Genomic DNA, 18195 nt, shown 5'->3' with positions numbered 1-18195 from the left:
TATGGAGAGAGATACACTATGTGGGAGATTTACAAAAACTGGTGCACACAGATTCTGGTGCAGCTGTACATGGTAGCCAATCAGCTTCTAACTTCTGCTTCTTCAATTAAGCTTTGTCAATAAAACCTGGAAGCTGATTGGTTTCTATGCAGAGCTGCATTAGATTTTGCACGCTTCAGTTTTGGTAAATAACCCCCTATGTGTGTATGTATGTTCAAATTAAAAAAGGAAAACATGAGGTGAGCATACACAATAGGGTTGATTTGCTAAAACGGGAGAATGCAAACACTGGTGCAGCTGTGCATGGTTTTAATTTCAGCTTGCTCAATTAACTGCTTCAATACCAGGCACTTTTACCCCCTTCTTACCCAGGACAATTTTCAACTTTTAGCACTGTCACACTTTGAATGACAATTGCGCGGTCATGCAACGCTGTACCCAAATGAGATTTTTATCATTTTCTTCCCACAAATAGAGTTTTCTTTTGGTGGTATTTAATCATTGCTAAGTTTTTGTTTTTTTTGCTAAAAAAACGAAAAAAGACCGAATATTTTGAAAGGAAAAAAAAAAGTTTTTCTTAGTTTCTGTCTGTAAATGTTGTAAATAAGTATTTTTCCCCTTCGCTGATGTGCATTGATGGGCACTGATAGGCTGCACTGATGAGGTGACACTGATAAGGCACTAGTATGCCACACTGATGGGCACAGATAGGCGGCACTTATGGGCAATAATGAGCAACATTGATGAGCAGGTACTTATGGGCACTGAAAGGCAGCACTGAAAGGCATCACTGATGGGCATTGATTGGCGCCACTGGGCACTGATTGGTGCCACTGATGGGCACTGCTGGGGCTGAACTGATAATCAGGGCACTGATGATCAGTGCCCCGATTACCTGTACAGTCTCCCCTGCGAGGAGATGCCACTGATCAGCTCTCCTCACATTGTCAGTGTGAGGTGAGTAGAGCCGATAAATGGCACTTCCATGTTTACATGTGATCAGCTGTGTCCATGGGTGAAGAGCCGCATCATCGGCTCTTTATCGAGATCGGGGTCACGGCTCGATTGCCGCAACACTGGGGCCATGTCATATGACGTTGCCCCAGAATGAGAGGGGATCCCGCTCACCGTCATTTTACTATACAGCGGGTGGAAGGTAGTAAAGCTTTGACAAAAAGACCTGGAAGCTGATTGGTTTCTATGCAGAGCGGCACCAGATTTTGCATTCTCTAGTTTTAGTAAATCAACCCCAATATCGCCCCGGTAATTTCCTCCCTAACCGTTAGGCCTTGCTGCATACTCCTGTGTGAAGGCCATGTTTACCCACATGGGGTGCACAAGTTCAGTGCAGGCAGTCCTGTTGACATCATTTTGGACACAGCACCTACACAGACACAAATGCTGCATCCCAATTGACAAGAATAGGACTGCCTGAACGGGGATGCACTGAACGTCTGTGCACCCCATGCGGGTAAACGCAGCCTTGCATTAGCCTACGCTGTGATGTGCCACATGTGTACAAAACCTTATTCCCATTTAAAAAAGACCTAGTGATCGTGCCAGAAATACAGCCCTAATGTAATATGTAGTAGCGGGCTGCCACAGATGTATTCAAAATGTAAACAGCATTGGCTGCCCCACATGTGTAATCTGGACTACAGCACAATGTGCCAACATTTCTTACATCAGCACATCTCCCTTACTGCTCCTTGGGTGGGACAGAGACATTGGATCTCCTCCTTAGTAGTGGCTGGCTGCTTCTCAACCTCATTTGCTCCTCCTTGCAAGTGGTCATGGGAAATGTAATGCTGTCACACTCCTCAGGACAATGTGAGGTGATGTTTGGGCATGGTTGTGCTTCTGAAAAGCGCTGATGCTCTCTTCATATGAAAAATCCTTTGACACAATTTTGCAGGAAAATAAAGCAGTTTTGAGAAAAGAACAAATGACAGTCATAGTCCCAAGTAAGTGCATGCCACAATGAAAACTTAAAAAAATAAACTGGAGATGTGCCCAGGAACACTGGATGCCAGGCTTGTGATCTGACTAATAAATGGGAGAACCCTAGATCTACTAAGAAATGCATGAAAGCTCTGAGGAAAACTTTATCTGAACCAAAGCTATCATGCTAGAAACATTTGTCTGATTTGCTATTGCTTTCCCTGGTGTCAGAACTGTCTATGCACACCTCTCCTCCCTACTCCACTGCCTCATCCAACTAAGGCTAGATTCACACATATGCAGGTCAGGAACTGGTGCATAATCGCATCAGTTCCTGACCTGCAGACTAGGGGGGGGGGTGCTTTAAAAATGAATGGCACCCCCACACATTGGAAATCTTAAAGAGTTTTTGGGTGCAGGAAACTGCAGGGAGCTGTGAATCCATGTGGGTTCCCAGCTAGTGCGTTTTGGAAAAAGGGGCAGGGACTTTTTCCCTGTGTTTCCTACAGATGCAAATGAATGGGCTGCTGTGCCTGCATAAACACACCCTCACAAACCGCAGAGTTGTGAACCTAAGGCCTCATTCTCACGAGGCGGATCCGCTTCCACGGAGTCCGCCTCGATCCGCCGGCACAGCGGGAGATCTCGGATGACAGGTCCCTCTCTGCTCACTGAGCGGGGAGGGGCTTGTTGAGCGCCACTGGTTTCTATGGAGAGATCAGACGAAAACGGACAGCATTTCCGTTTTCATTAGATCTCATCCGATCCGCCAGCGACAGATCTGAATGTAGAGGCATCCACCTGCTTTTAGTGGATCGGATGTCAGCGGACATGTCACCGCTGTCATCCGTCGCTCCATAGACTAGCATGGAAGCGCCCGTTCAGGTCCGCCGTCAAAACTGACAGGTGGACCTGGACTGTCCGACCACGTGAAAGGGGCCTTAAATAAGGCCAAATAAGGGCCAAAACACATTGTGAGATGGTTGGACAGTATGTATTTGTCTAACGATTCACTAATGTACTGGATATGCCCAGCCTAAAGTAAAACTAAAGGCTCCTGAAAAAAAAAAAAAAAAAAAAACTGTATTCAAGTCTGTATTCTTAGCTCAGATAAGTACCTTCTATTGCTCTCTGCCTTCTCAAAATTCCTCTTTTTTGCTGGTGTGATGTTACTTCCTGTTAAAGGGTAGCTATGTTTGTTGTCCATGGTCTCACTGTATGTAGAAGCGTAGCCACCCTCTTTTGATTGCTCCTGAGATGGACTAGAGACTATGAACTATGGGATTTATAGTGTGCACAGAGCAGTACACATAACCACAGCTAACATGCACTGCTTGTTCCAAACAAAAGGAGGTTAGTGGGGAAAAGGAGAAGTTCAGGAATAAGAATGAGTTTAGTGAAAAATATCCAGAAAGCAGTGGGCAGGACTAGGTGTGGCCAGCTGCTGATTGACAAGCTACAGACTTGTAAATCACCATTGACATTGCTGATGGCCACACCCCCTGTAACTTTTTTTTATCACACTGTAGTAACAGCACGCACAGCCTACATGAGAGCAACAACTCTGCTCTGAATTCAGGAGCAGTGCAGCATTGTTGCCACACCATCACATGAAGCTGCATTAGGTAGACTTCATTGGCAGAGTTTGTGGGACTTTGCAGGTGACTAAGAGAAAACTGTAAGTTTCAATATACTTCGGTGCTGCGGTACACTTTTTTTAATGAGAGGCCTTAGTTTTGCTTTTATGCTTTGTGATGTGAAAAATGCATAGTGTATTTTTTTGTTTAAGTATAATCATTTGTCTTTCAGACCTTCCTCTTCATTTATACCTTGGTGCTTTGTTGAAGAACAGAGAAATTGGAGGAGATGATGTGGACAACACTCACCACCCTTTCTGTACGCCTGGTCAAATGTTTAGTTTTATTTGGACAGCTCCTAATTTTCCTTTCCATTTTAAAATGGTTTAACTTTTTAAAACCTCTCACAACTTTTCTTAGTTACTAAGAAATTGTCTCTAGAATTAGCTAAAAAGTTCAGGCACCTCTACCTGTAGCAACTTCAAAATGCTTGTAGATACAGACAGTCAAAACTCCAACACTTCCGGGTAGTGTCAAAGTTTGCCTCTAAGTTCCACTTCCTCGAATTCCCATGGCTTATCTGTGATGGGTTGCCTCATCAGGCAAACTATAGCTCTATGTGGAAGTACCAACGTTTTTCCTGGCATTCGGTTGTATCTCTAGGGTTCTTAAAAGTGCTGCGGGTAAATGTTGGTACCTCCTTGGTGCCCACACCATATACCTAGAGGCATATAAGTGCTAATTTAAATCCTGCTTCTATGTGATACATTAAAGTTAGACACTTGCGTGGATGAATGTTGTTGGAAGTCACATAAAGTCATCATATATTCACAAATTAAGTCTGTGCCACATGAAAAAAATAACCCCAAAGAACAGGTCTTACATAAACCATTAAATTAATGCATATGCTAAATATGTGCTAATTCATCCAAAAACACTACAATTCATAACAAATATCAATACTCAATATTCCCAAAGAAATAATATAAAGTGAATGAGAAGATTATCCCTTTCATGTCTAAGCCTGTTTCTGACATTTGTTGCTTACAAGTTAAAATCTGTATTTTCTGCTAGAAAATTACTTAGAACCCCCAAACATTAAATATATTTTTTTAGCAGAGACCCTAGAGAATAAAATGGCGATCGTTGCAATATTTTATGCACACGGTATTTGCGCAGTGCTCTTTTAAACTTAATTTTTTGGGGAAAAAAATACACTTTCATGAATTAAAAAAAAAGTAAACAGTAAAATTAGCCCATTTTTTGTATAATGTGAAAGATGATGTTACGCCAAGTAAATAGATACCTAACATGTCATGCTTTGAAATTCCACACTCGAGGAATGGTGACAAACTACGGTACCTAAAAATCTCCATAGGCGACACCTAAATTTTTTTTTTTACAGTTACCAGGTTACAGTTACAGAGGAGGTCTTTTGCTAGAATTATTGCTTTTACTCTGACAATCGCGGCAATACCTCACATGTGTGATTTGAACACTGTTTACATTTGCGGCCACGACTTACGTATGCGTTTTCTTTGCTGAGTGGGGATGGGGGCGCTTTAAAAATTTTTTTTTTCTTTTATTTAAATATCCCTTGTGACAATAGGTGGTGACAGGTACTCTTTATGGAGGGATCAGGGGTCTGAAAGACCCAAAATCCCTCCTTTGCACTTGAAAGTATTCAGATAGCCAAAATCGGCGATTCTGAATACTATCATTTTTAAAAAATCTGCGCCATTGGCAGCCAAGTAAACCGGAAGTGGCGTCGCTTTCAGGATTTTACTTCGGAGACCCGATCAAAGCTGAAGCTGGCTTTGTTCGGGTCTCAGCCTAGGCGGCAGACGCGCCGGCTGGTGGCTCGGGCCTCCCGGTGGGAAGGAAGGCCCGGGAAGAACGGCGGATGGGGGGGACGTCCCCTCCTGCTCCTTTAGGATAACAGCCAAGCACATCGGTTGTTGTCTCTAAAAAGCCAACCACTGGCTCTAAAAAACGGTACCGGGGCGATGCCTGCAGCTGCAGACATCACCCCGGTATAACCCCTTCAAGCAATAAACCTTAATTTGCACACGGCCGGTGTGAAGGGGTTATACACTTTGATTGAAGAATAAGGCACTTTGTGAATGGACTTTTGCTGCATTGGATACTTTATACATTTTATGACATGTTGATAAAAACGAACACTTTAACAAGTGCATGTTATATTATTTAATTTTTTTGGGAATATTGAGTATTAATACTTGCTATGAATTTTGTGTTTTTAGCACGTATGTAGCATAAGAATTTATTTCATGAATCATGTAAGAACTGTTCTTTAGGGTTAAGTTATCCTATACCTAGGTAAGTGTGGTTCCAATGCTAAACAGTAGAAGTGGGCACACTAATACCTATGAACAAATGACTACATTTAGAAAAAGCTTGGCTGGATGTTAACCTTGTCCTCTGTACAAGTTCACTTACGACAGTTAAGACCAAACACTGAAAATAGAAATGCTAGTAGATGACTGTCAATATATAACCAAGAAACGTCATGTGAGATGGCCATTTGACCGTAAGTGCACAACACAAGAAAACTCCCCAGCACTCCGATGTGCCACTTAGAAAACAATGCATGTACTGTGTTGGGTTTTTGTTTAACAAGAGAAAGGTAAATTGCAATGAGTAACCTTTGATCTGTGAGCAAGTGTCATTCAGCTGATTGCTGGGAATATAGTGTGAATGACCCCCTGCACTACACTTCTCCACTAAAAAGGGGTTTTCTACATTAAAATGAATTTAACAAATTTCCTTTTACAAGTGTAAACTATGACGAATACATGCCATAAAAATATAAGGAATGCCATTGAGAAAACAGTTGCTCTGACATGATTAGCTCAAGAGGAATATTCAACCGCAAATTGCAGATTTCACAAAAAATGATGTTTTACAGACTTTTTTTTTTTTTTGTGATTTGTGTGTGGGGGGAGTGTAGTAGGTGGAAAAAGGATTAGGACTTTTCAATCCCTCAGCATTCTGAATCTTTTCTGGATTGTGACTAGAAAATTGTGACAATGATAAAATGAAAGTAATTAAGTATTTTGACTGTGGGAACATTTACAGAAACATTTAGTGGTAGTGGGTATGGTCTTTTTATCTTTTTTTTTCTTAATAGTCACTTTTGGTGGCATTGAGAATGGACGCCAGAACATCATGGCTTCTTCAGGCTTTCAAAGAAAATAATGCAGCGCCTCCAAATATAGAATATCACAAGCTTAACCGCTTCAGCCCCGGAAGATTTTACCCCCTTCCTGACCTGCGATTCGGCACTGCGTCGCTTTAACTGACAATTGCGCGGTCATGCGATGCTGAACCCAAACAAAATTGACGTCCTTTTTTTCCCACAAATAAAGCTTTCTTTTGGTGGTATTTGATCACCTCTGCGGTTTTCTTTTCCTTTTTGCGCTATAAACAAAAAAAGAGTGCCAATTTTTGAAAAAAAACGCATTATTTTTTACTTTTGCTATAATAAATGTCCCCCAAAGATATATAAAAAAAACATTTTTTTTTTCCTCAGTTTAGGCCGATACGTATTCTTCTACATATTATTGGTAAAAAAATCGCAATAAGCGAATATTGATTGGTTTGCGCAAAAGTTATAGTGTCTACAAAATAGGGGATGGTTTTATGCCATTTTTATTTTTAATTTTTTTTATTAGTAATGGCAGCGAGCTGCAATTTTTTTTAAATTTTTTTTTATTGGGACTGCGACATTATGACGGACACGGACACTTTTGGCACTATTTTGGGACCATTGTCATTTATACAGCAATCAGTGCTATAAAAATGCACTGATTACTGTGTAAATGACACTGGCAGTGAAGGGGTTAACCACTAGGGGCAAAGAAGGGGTTAAGTGTGTCCTAAGGAGTGATTCTAACTGTGGGAAGGTTGGGCTTCCATTCACATGACAGCGATCACCGCTCCCGATGACAGGGAGCGGTGATCTCTGTCATGACACAAGCCAGAACGGGGAAATGCTTTGTTTACAAAGGCACTTCCCTGTTCTGAGGCTCCGTGATACGATCGCTGGGAGACCGGCAGGCATCGAGTCTGCTGGGCACGGTCACGCTGTACGTGGCACGCGTGTGCGCCTGCTATCCCCGACTCTTAAAGGGGACGTACAGGTACGCCCATTTGCCTACCGCTGCCATTGTGCCGACATATCTCAGCGTGCAGCGGTCGGCAAGTGGTTAAAGCATGTGCTATCAACACAGCATTCATAAGGTGCAAAAAGCATCCACAATATTCTAAAATGATAATAAAAAAGAAATAATTATAAATAAGGTCCAAACTATATGATAAATATCACCGGAAAAAAAACGGAAAATTGTCTCACCTTTCCGTAAATTTCCTTTCCTGACGCATCTTCATGGCAGCACACACTGGGTTGTGACTCTGCCCCCACAACCTGACAGGATTGGTTAGCTATAAACTTGAAGGGGAGACACCCCGCTGCATTCTCTGTAGATATATCACCATAAAACGGGGTGGAAATCTGTGTGCTGCCATGAAGATGCGTCCGGAAAGGAAAATTACGGAAAGGTGAGTGTACAATTTTCCGTTTTCCTGACGCCTTCATGGCAGCACACACTGGGAAATAACTCGCCAGGCGGGTGGGTGCAAGAAAATAATTTTTATTCCTTATAATGCAGAAGAATTGGCTCTAACAACGGATCTACCGAAGTCTGCCATAGCCAAGTGAGCAGAGTCCACTCTATAGTGAGTGATGAAAGTGTCTCTGGAGGACCAAGTCGCTGCTTTGGAAATTGTCTCCGATGAGACCCTGCAATATGCTGCCCAGGATGTAGCCACTGCCCTGGTCGAGTGAGCCCTGATGCCTTCAGGAATTGCCAGATGGCGAATGGAGTATGCCTTCTTGATGGATTTGACTAACCAGGAGGCGTTAGTACGTGAAGTAGCCGCTTGACCTTGTCTGTTTCCATGAGGGATGACCATGAGGGTATCCGTCTTCCTAAAAGGAGTTGTAGCCGCAAGGTAACTAATGATGGTTGTTTTAACATCCAGTGGATGAGGTTCACCTTGATCATTAGTAAAGGATGATAAAACAATGTCTTGGTTGTAGTGGAAGGAAGTTGCTACCTTCGGGATGAAGTGGTCTGAAGGTCTTAGTACTACTTTATCAGGGAAGAATACTAGATAAGGTTCCGATGCCATCAGTGCTTAGATTTCAAATACCCTCTTTGCTGATGTAATTGCAATGAGAAAAGACAGTTTTAGAGTTAGATCCCACAGTGAGATTGATTCGGATGGAGTAAAAGGAGGTTTGGTGAAGGCATCAAGGACTACTGAGAGGTGCCATGATGGAAAAGCTGGTTTCTTGGGAGGTTTGATTTTCAGACAGGCTCTCAGGAATTGGATTACCAGAGGATGTAATGCCCATCTAGTGCTTGTTTTGACCGACAAAGTGGATACTTGTACCTTAAGGGTACTTGAACTTAAGCCTTTGTCGATTCCTGACTGGAGGAACTCTAAGATTTGAGAAGGTTCTGGAGCAATGGGGTTCCATCCCTTCTGCTGTGCCATGAAAAAGAACTTGCTCCAAATTCTTGTATAGGTGGTGTTGGTGGTATATTTCCTGGCTTGCATCAGGGTTGATATTACTTCCTGAGAACAGCCTTGTTCCCTTAACCCAGCCCTTTCAACTTCCAGGCCGTCAGATGCAACTTCTCTGGAGCTGGGTGTAGAAATTGGCCTTGAGACAGCAGATCAGGGGTTACCGGAAGAGGGATTGGAGGCTGAAGGCTGAGTTGCAATAGGGTCGTGAACCATGGTCTTCTCGGCCAAAGTGGGATTACTGCTATTACTGTGGCTGAGGCATTTCGGAGCCTGAACAGGAATCTTGCAATTAACAGGGTTGGAGGGAATATGTACCCCAACTTGAAGTTCCATGGGTGAATTAGACAATCTATTCCCTCGGCTGATGGGAACGACGCTCTTGACAGAAACCTCTGACACTTTGTATTCGCAGGTGTGGCTGCTAAGTCGACCTCTGGCATTCCCCACGTTTCCGTAAGAAGTGAAAAGGCCTGGAGGCTCAAGGACCATTCGTTGTTCGAGAGAGTCTCTCAGCTCAGATAATTGGCTAACATGTTCTGTGCCGCAGGGACATATATTGCCCTTAAGTCTGTTAGGTGTGCCTGTGCCCATTCCAAGATAGGATGGACTTCCTCCATCAGTGTGAGACTCTTGGTACCCCCCTGCTTCTGGATATAGGACACTGCCACCTTGTTGTCCATCCGGATAAGCATGTTCTTCCCTCTGAGGGATGGTGCAAATGCCATGAGAGCCTGGAAAGCTGCCCTGAGTTCCAGTATATTCGATACTATACCCTGGGCCTGGAACTGCCATCGGCCCTGCGCTGCTTGATCTTGAAAGTGAGCTCCCCAACCGTTCTGGCAGGCATCCCAAGTGACTATTTCCGGGTCTGGAGGAACTATCAGCCTGTATCTTCTGAGGTTGGTCGAGTGTGTCCACCACCATACTGATTGCTTCATTGGTCTGGAAATGGGAATGGTCTGACGCATCAATACTCCATCCCGCTGCCTTAGAAAGGAGTTTTGCAGGACTCTCATGTGCCATTGTGACCACTGCACCATGGGTAGAGTTGCAGACATGGAGCCTAGCACACTCAAACAGGTTCTGGCTGGTAGATGCCTCGCTGACAGTAATCTCCGCATCTTCTGTATTAGAGGCTGGACTTTCTCCTGAGGGAGTTGTACCCTGTTCAATTTGGTGTTCAGATCCGCTTCTAGAAATACCATATTTTGCGTGGGTTGCAGACTGCTCTTTTTCCAATTGACTAGCCAACCAAAGTCCTAGAGAGTCGTGAGTAGGATCTTACGATGACATAGCAAAGTTTCCCGATTTTCTGCTAAGAGCAGGATGTCGTCCAAATAATGGTGGACTCGAAGACCCTTTTCCCTGAGGTATGCAACCAAGGGTAGCAGGACCTTGGTGAATGTCCTGAGAGCCGAAGAGATGCCGAAAGGGAAGCACTGGAATTGGAAGTGGCATTTGTTGATGGAGAATCGGAGGAACTTTTGAAAGGCGGGATGAATCGGAATATGTAGGTAAGCGTCTGATAAATCTACTGATAGCCTCCAGTCGCCCAGGTTTACTGCCAGAATTATGGACTCTCCATTTTGAAAGCCTCTATTTTGATGTTCCTGTTGAGATTTTTTAAATCCAATACAGGGCGCAAGTCTCCGGTCTTCTTCTTTACCAAAAATAGGGGGGAATAGAAACCCCTCCCCTTTTGACCTGATGGAACTTTCAGAATTGCTCCTTTTTGCTTCAATTCTACTATATATTTTATTAGTAACTTCCTTTTGTTTAGTGAAGATGGCAGTCTGGTTGATTGGAAGTGATTTCCTGGGAGTCTGCCCATAAACTTCCATTTGTGTCCAAATCTGATTGTGGATAGAGTCCACAGATCCTTTATATGACTTGACCAGATCTGTACGAAGTTCTTGAGCCTGGCGCCCAGTCGACAACGGGGGCGTTCATCAATGAATTGACTTTAGACTCTTTCAAAGGATACATCTTTGCCAGTCTGTTGGTGGGACTGGACCGCTTATCAGATCTTTCCCACTCATCTTAGATCTTCCAGTTCACCTATAAAAGGGAAGTTTTCTGGATCTTTTCTTAAATTTGGGAAATATTTCCGAACTTTCTGCAGTTCCACTTTATCTTCTTCCAGCTGATCGGTTCCTTAACTGATTTTGCAAAAAGTTCAACTAGGGAAAAATCAAAGCCTGCTGACATCTCCTGGTCTTCATCTCCGGAGGAAGATTCTGATGCCTGGGGTTGATGGAAATCTGCTGCCGATGTGCTGGGAGTAGGCCTATCCGTTAGTGGTGCCGTTGTCTCCCTTATGGATTCTCTTACAGATTCTCTTATGAGCTCCGTAGCCACTCTTGCGTCTAACTCTTTTTCCTTTGTCGCCTCATTGAAGCATGAGCGGCAGGCTAGTTTATCTGGCAAGGCCGGCGCGCCGTATACCCAGCAAGCGTTTGCTGCAGGACGGGTGTGGCGGTGTGATGAAGGTGACCGTCTGCGGTGTGACCGACTATGACGGGAGCGGCTGCGGCGTGAGCGGCTGTGACGTGAGCGGCTATGTCTTCGGTGGCGGGAGGAAGATCTTGAACGGCTTCTGCGGGACCTCCTGCTTGACGCATGACTTGATCTTCTTCCATGCCTTGAACTTGCGGCTCTTGACCTGGTAGGGCTGCCAAAAACGCAGCGTTAGTGGTCCGGCTCTTTTTTTCTCCCCTTCTTCAATACTTACCAATGACGGATGGCCTCTTACCTAGTTTGCTGATGGTCGTCTGCGCGGGCAGTGGTCTCCATAGCAATAGTGACACGAAGTCTGAAGAGGAATAAGGCGGAAAAAAAAATATTTATTTATTTATTTTATAAAAATTTTTTTTTTTTTTTTAAAAGGCTGAAGAGAGTCTGGAGCAGTAGATCCGACTTACCTGAGTTTGCTGAGTTAGTTTCTGGCAAAGCAGGTGAAACAGACAGCGAAATCCAGCTTTTTTAGTTAACTTCAGCAAAAACACAGAGAGACTGTGTTTTTAAATCTGGCGCCGCCATCGCGGCAAAATGATGCTCTCGCGCATGCGCAGAGCGTCCCGAATGCCTCTGCGCCATTTTGTAAAAGGGCACAACCTTACCTAAGGCAGTAACCTGACTCTGGACACAATAGAGAGCGTGCAGAGCGGAGGAGGAGCGTCAGCGGCCATGATGGTTCCACAGTGGTGGACAACAGGTACCAGCAATCGCCTTAAGCAGGGAAAAAAACCTAATTGACAAAAAAAAAGGACAGGCATAATAGAGAAGAGGCCACTGCAATATATGAAGCTTCATTAAAGCTTACTGTGCCAGACATCCAGACGCCCCCTGAGACCACCAGAACGGGGGTTCCCTCCATAGAAGCTCCTTTAGAGACTGTACAGGAGGGACTTCCAAACAGGAGAGCTTGAACCTGCTGGGGCGAGTGCGATAAGAGGCTTTTTCTTTAATCTTGTAAACAGGAGCAACCTTGCTTATCCCAATCTGTCGCGTGAGGATAGAAAAGAGAATGCAGCGAGGTGTCTCCCCTTCAAATTCATAGCTAACCAATCCTGTCAGGTTGTGGGGCGGAGTCACAACCCAGTGTGTGCTGCCATGAAGGTGTCAGGAAAGTGTCTTCCACTAGCTAATGGAAATCCTCTCCACTATTCATGAGCAACAGAGATAAAATGCATTCCCCGACAATAAAGCTGCCCGAGGAAATCAGCAACATGCGTGTTTGCGTCAATGTGGTCCTTCACACATGCAGAGGCGTCACTAGGTTGGTGTCACCTGGTGCGGTAAAAAAAAAAAATATGGTGTCAACTCCCCCCGCCCCCTTCGGGTCACTGAGCAATCTGGGGCACTGAGCAGGTTAGTGCATCAGCACAGCTCTCCCCCCTAGCCTGCTGCAGTGCTTTGACAGCAGGAGCAGGACAGAGCAGTAGACATTGGGCAGGCTAGAGCATCGGTCTCTCTCCTGTCTAGCCTGCCACAGTGCTCTGCAGAGCACTGGGCAGGCTAGTTTCAGGACGGCAGCGCACCATCGGGGTGCGCACCTCAAACTGGCCCCTGTAAATGTTGTGGTTTATGCCAGTGCGCCAATTCATGCACTGTCACGGATGGGGTGACACTATCACGGTCGGATATCACTTCCTACTTAATGGTGTCACCCAGGCCTGGACTGGGACAAAAAATAGACCCAGACATTTTAGACTGAGCAGCCCAGTGTAATCCCCCAAGTGTAAATCCCCCGCACTGTAATCCTCCCAGTAAAAATCCTCCCAGTGTAATAGTGTAATTTCCCCTTCCCCATGTAAATCTCTCCCAGTTTAATCTCCCATAGCGTAAATCCCCCCACCATTGTACTGCCCCTGTGTTATTCCCCCAATGTAACAGACACCCTGTGTATATCTGCCCATTGTGACTACAGTCAGATCCATAAATATTGGGACATCAATACAATTCTAATCTTTTTGGCTCTATACACCACCACAATGGATTTGAAATGAAACAAACAAGATGTGCTTCAACTGCAGACTTCCAGCTTTAATTTGAGGGTATTTACATCCAAATCAGGTGAACTGTGTAGGAATTACAACAGTTTGTATATGTGCCTCCCACTTTTTAAGGGACCAAAAGTAATGGGACAGATTAACAATCCTCCATCAAACTTTCACTTTTTAATACCTGGTTGCAAATCCTTTGCAGTCAATTACAGCCTGAAGTCTGGAACACATAGACATCACCAGACGCTGGGTTTCATCCCTGGTGATGCTCTGCCAGACCTCTAACGCAACTGTCTTCAGTTCCTGCTTGTTCTTGGGGCATTTTTCCTTCAATTTTGTCTTCAGCAAATAAAATGCATGCTCAATCGGATTCAGGTCCGGTGATTGACTTGGCCATTGCATAACATTCCACTTCTTTCCCTTAAAAAAACTCTTTGGTTGCTTTCGCAGTATGCTTCGGGTCATTGTACATCTGCACTGTGAAGCGCCGTCCAATGAGTTCTGAAGCATTTTGCTGAATATGAGCAGATGATATTGCCCGAAACACTTCAGAATTCATCCTGCTGCTTTTTGTCAGCAGTCACATCATCAATAAATCATAAATACAAGAGAACCAGTTCCATTGGCAGCCATACATGCCCACGCCATGACACTACCACCACCATGCTTCACTGATAAGGTGGTATGCTTTGGATCATGAGCAGTTCCTACAAGTACAAGTTGATCTTGGTCTCATCTGTCCATAGGATGTTGTTCCAGAACTGTGAAGGCTTTTTTAGATGTTGTTTGGCAAACTCTAATCTGGCCTTCCTGTTTTTGAGGCTCACCAATGGTTTACATCTTGTGGTGAACCCTCTGTATTCACTCTGGTGAAGTCTTCTCTTGATTGTTGACTTTGACACACATACACCTACCTCCTGGAGAGTGTTCTTGATCTGGCCTACTGTTGTGAAGGGTGTTTTCTTCACCAGGGAAATAATTCTTCTGTCATCCACCACAGTTGTTTTCCATGGTCTTCCGGGTCTTTTGGTGTTGCTGAACTCACCGGTGTGTTCTTTCTTTTTAAGGATGTTCCAAACAGTTGATTTGGCCACACCTAATATTTTTGCTATCTCTCTGATGGGTTTGTTTTGTTTTTTCAGCCTAATGATGGCTTACTTCACTGATAGTGACAGCTCTTTGGAACTCCTATTGAAAGTTGACAGCAACAGATTCCAAATGCAAATAGCACACTTGAAATGAACTCTGGACCTTTTTAGGGAATAACACACACCTGGCCATGGAACAGCTGAGCAGCCAATTGTCCCATTACTTTTGGTCCCTTAAAAAGTGGGAGGCACATATACAAACTGTTGTAATTCCTACACTGTTCACCTGATTTGGATGCAAATTCCCTCAAGTTAAAGCTGAAAGTCTGCAGTTAAAGCACATCTTGTTCGTTTCATTTCAAATCCATTGTGGTGGTGTATAGAGCCAAAAAGATTAGAATTGTGTTGATGTCCCAATATTTATGGACCTGACTGTATATAGTGTATATCTCCCCTCCCTACATTTACAGACCTCAGATCAGCACGGCTCTGTCCACACAAATGTCCCTCCTCCCAGGCTCCTCCTCCTGTTGTGGATGTACTGTCAGTGTGGAGGAGGAGCCTAGGCTCCGTCGGCTCTGAGGTGTGTAATTGTGATAGGCAGCTGGCACCTCTCCCCGCCTGCATGTCACAATAATAGACGATTGCAGTGCCGTTTCCCCGAGGACATGCAGGCACTGGGCTACCGGACTCCAAAGCTGTATGCCTCTGCCTCACAATTCTTTCTCCTCCTCCCTCCCCAAACATCGCGGGGAGCGAAGAAGACACAGCAACAACAGCAGAGATACTGGAGTGGCCAGGGGAAGGAGGAAGAGGAGAGAGCCATGGCACCTCTCTCAATCCAGCGATGGGCCGGGGGTCATTCCTCTGGCAGGTGTCACCTGGGTGCGGCCCGCAGCCCCCTAGTGATAGCGATGCCACTGCACACATGGTCAACCAGCTCCATGCTCTCAATGGGGACACCCCGCAGTGCTGCTTCTTACCACTGGGGACAGTCAGTAGGTTTGCTTGATACTGTCTGGGGGGAAAAAAGTGCTCACCACATGGAGCCACAAGCAGGGGACCACATATAGTGTTGACATCAGCATGTCGCTCTGGCACCAACGCGTTTCCTGCGAATGCATGTCTTCAGAGGACATTACTCACAAGAATTCACCTTAGATTGACTCTGTCATGAAGGAAGTATGGACATTGCCCTTCTTATGAACATGCTAGTTACTTGGCTGTCTGAACTAAACCTTAACTCCGGGAAAGTAAAAGTCCTGCCTTGCATTGGGGCTGCCCTTCTACTTAAATGCTCATTTAGGACTTGGGTACCAAAAAAAGCACTTTTACTTTCTGTTCCCTTTGTGCTCTTAGACAAGTTACCGCTGCCTCTTCTTCACTATGCTTCCGTGATCAGATGACCTCTGATGTCATCAAGCACTATGCAAGGTTCATAGCCTTGCACTGGGCATGAGTGACAGGCCATGGCTGCTTCATAGCGGAGAAGGGGGGAGGACTGACTGCTGGAACAAAAGAAAATCAGATAAGTAACAACTTTTTCCTGTCTACTAGACCTAAATGAGCATTTATATCTTGCAGTACGAGGGCAGCCCCACTACAAGGGGGGATTTTTTTTTTCCTGAGAGATGGACTTAAAGATGTATTAAACCCAAAAGCAAACATTTATTACATTGTAGCTTAACTGTTCTTAGATGTGATGGCTGCATTTGTTTTCTTTTTTAGGCTTTCTTCCCTTTTATTTCATGTGGTAATCCAGCCACAATGTCTGTTGTTTTTCAATTCCTCCTGCAAATGTAGCAGTTTAGAGTGTCGGGACAAACCATTTACCACTGATAGGGATGCTTATAATGATCAACATTTATTTATTGATGTAAAACCTTCATCCCAACCCAAACGGAAAAAAAAATGTTTGCTGTAACTGCTTGTGTAAATGGAGGGTTTGGCTTCAATTTGTTAGTATATCTAAATCTGCTAGTGCATCTAACACACTCCTCTCCCCCTAGATTAACAATGCTACTTTCCAGAGGTGCCCCTGTGCTCCTTCATCCAGAGTAGAGGCGCTCTATTACAGGACATGTGTTATTGGCCAGATCACCAGGTGAAACCCTGGGGGAAAAAAGTCTAAGGCTCAGTTTCCACTAGTGCGACTTGGAACTGCAAAGTCACATGACAAGTTGTACCCCATGATTTCCAATGAGTACAGTTCATATCTGTGCGACTTCAAGTCGCAGCGACTTCAAAGTTGTCCCCGCACTACTTTGGTCCCACTTTGATGCGACTTGAGGTCCATAGAACTCAAGAATACACAGGCATTGTTTCAAGTTGCATCAAAATTGTGCGACTTTCAGGTCGCAATAGTGGAAACCTAGCCTTTGGCCCCTTTCACACTTCTGCGACTTGGGACTGCAAAGTCACATGACAAGTCGTACCCCATGATTTCCAATGAGTATCATATCTGTGCAACTTTAAGTCGCACCGACTTCAAAGTAGTCCCTGTGCTACTTTGGTCCGACTTTGATGCGAGTCCATAGACCTCAAGTTTACACAGGCATTCCCTGAAATCGCGGCCGCAAAATCTTGCAACATTGAAGTTGCAGTACTGTACCTGTGGGGAAAAAACTGGAAAAAGGTCCCTGCGCCTTTTTCAAATCACAGCCATAGGGAAATCACATGGGGCTTATGCACCATGCAATTTCCCATACCTGAAAATATGCTGAGTTTTCAGATGCATGTGGGTGCCATTAAGAATATATGGCAGTGCGTTTTGCCTGCAGGTGCAGGAATGCATGCGATTTACATGCGTTCCTGCACCCTCATATATGTGCACCTAACCTAAAAGAGGAAATTGATGCAGCCACCACATCTAATGGTTTGTAATCTGCAATATATTACATTTTTGGTTTTTTACTTTTGCATTAGACAGCATGCTGTGACTAAGTGTCAGAAAAATGGGGGAAAAAAATCTTAATCTCTATTCTTGTTTTGGGTCAGAAACTCAAACAGCCACAAAGCCAAAGTAACTCCATAACTGCCAGGGAACTAGCATTCTCAAAAAGAGATTTCATCAATGACAGCCTCCATGAATCTTTCATGAGGTCCCTCTAATCAAAGTTGCCTCATTACACTCTTGATTTGGTTTGCCAGTACTCTCTTCTGCTGGTTCAACCATTTTACTAGTGTTTTAGACTAATGTATTTAATAGGATAATAAATAATAATTATTATTATTTTGGAAGCAGTTCTTTAAATTATTTCAGAGTATCTATATATAAGTGTGTTAGGGGTTTTAAGTAATGCAGAGTAAACCAAACTAGGTTATGATTACTGTCTGGGTTCACTAAACTTTAAAGGGAGTATATTTTCTTTGTGTGATGGTGTTAAAAGACAAACACAAAGCAATAGGTTACACATGATGCATTTAATTGGTTTCTGCGGGGCATATTTGAATTCTCTGTGTACAATG

General features: G+C 44.2%; 1 protein-coding gene across 2 annotated transcripts in view; it reads left to right on the top strand.

The window, feature by feature from the left end:
- Positions 1-18195, top strand: part of KANSL1L (KAT8 regulatory NSL complex subunit 1 like) — a 206986-nt gene that overhangs the window by 101046 nt on the left and 87745 nt on the right. For both annotated transcript variants that reach the window (XR_012244986.1, XM_073633544.1), the window contains exon 8: positions 3751-3837. Coding sequence is in view for 1 of the 2 variants with exons in the window: in XM_073633544.1 (XP_073489645.1) it covers positions 3751-3837 (87 nt within the window). In the remaining variant the exon portion in view is untranslated. The remainder of the gene's footprint in view (positions 1-3750; positions 3838-18195) is intronic.

The sequence above is a fragment of the Aquarana catesbeiana genome, linkage group LG06, assembly GCF_042186555.1.
Source record: "Aquarana catesbeiana isolate 2022-GZ linkage group LG06, ASM4218655v1, whole genome shotgun sequence".
Lineage (NCBI taxonomy): Eukaryota > Metazoa > Chordata > Amphibia > Anura > Ranidae > Aquarana > Aquarana catesbeiana.
This window is presented reverse-complemented; position numbering and strand designations above follow the sequence as displayed.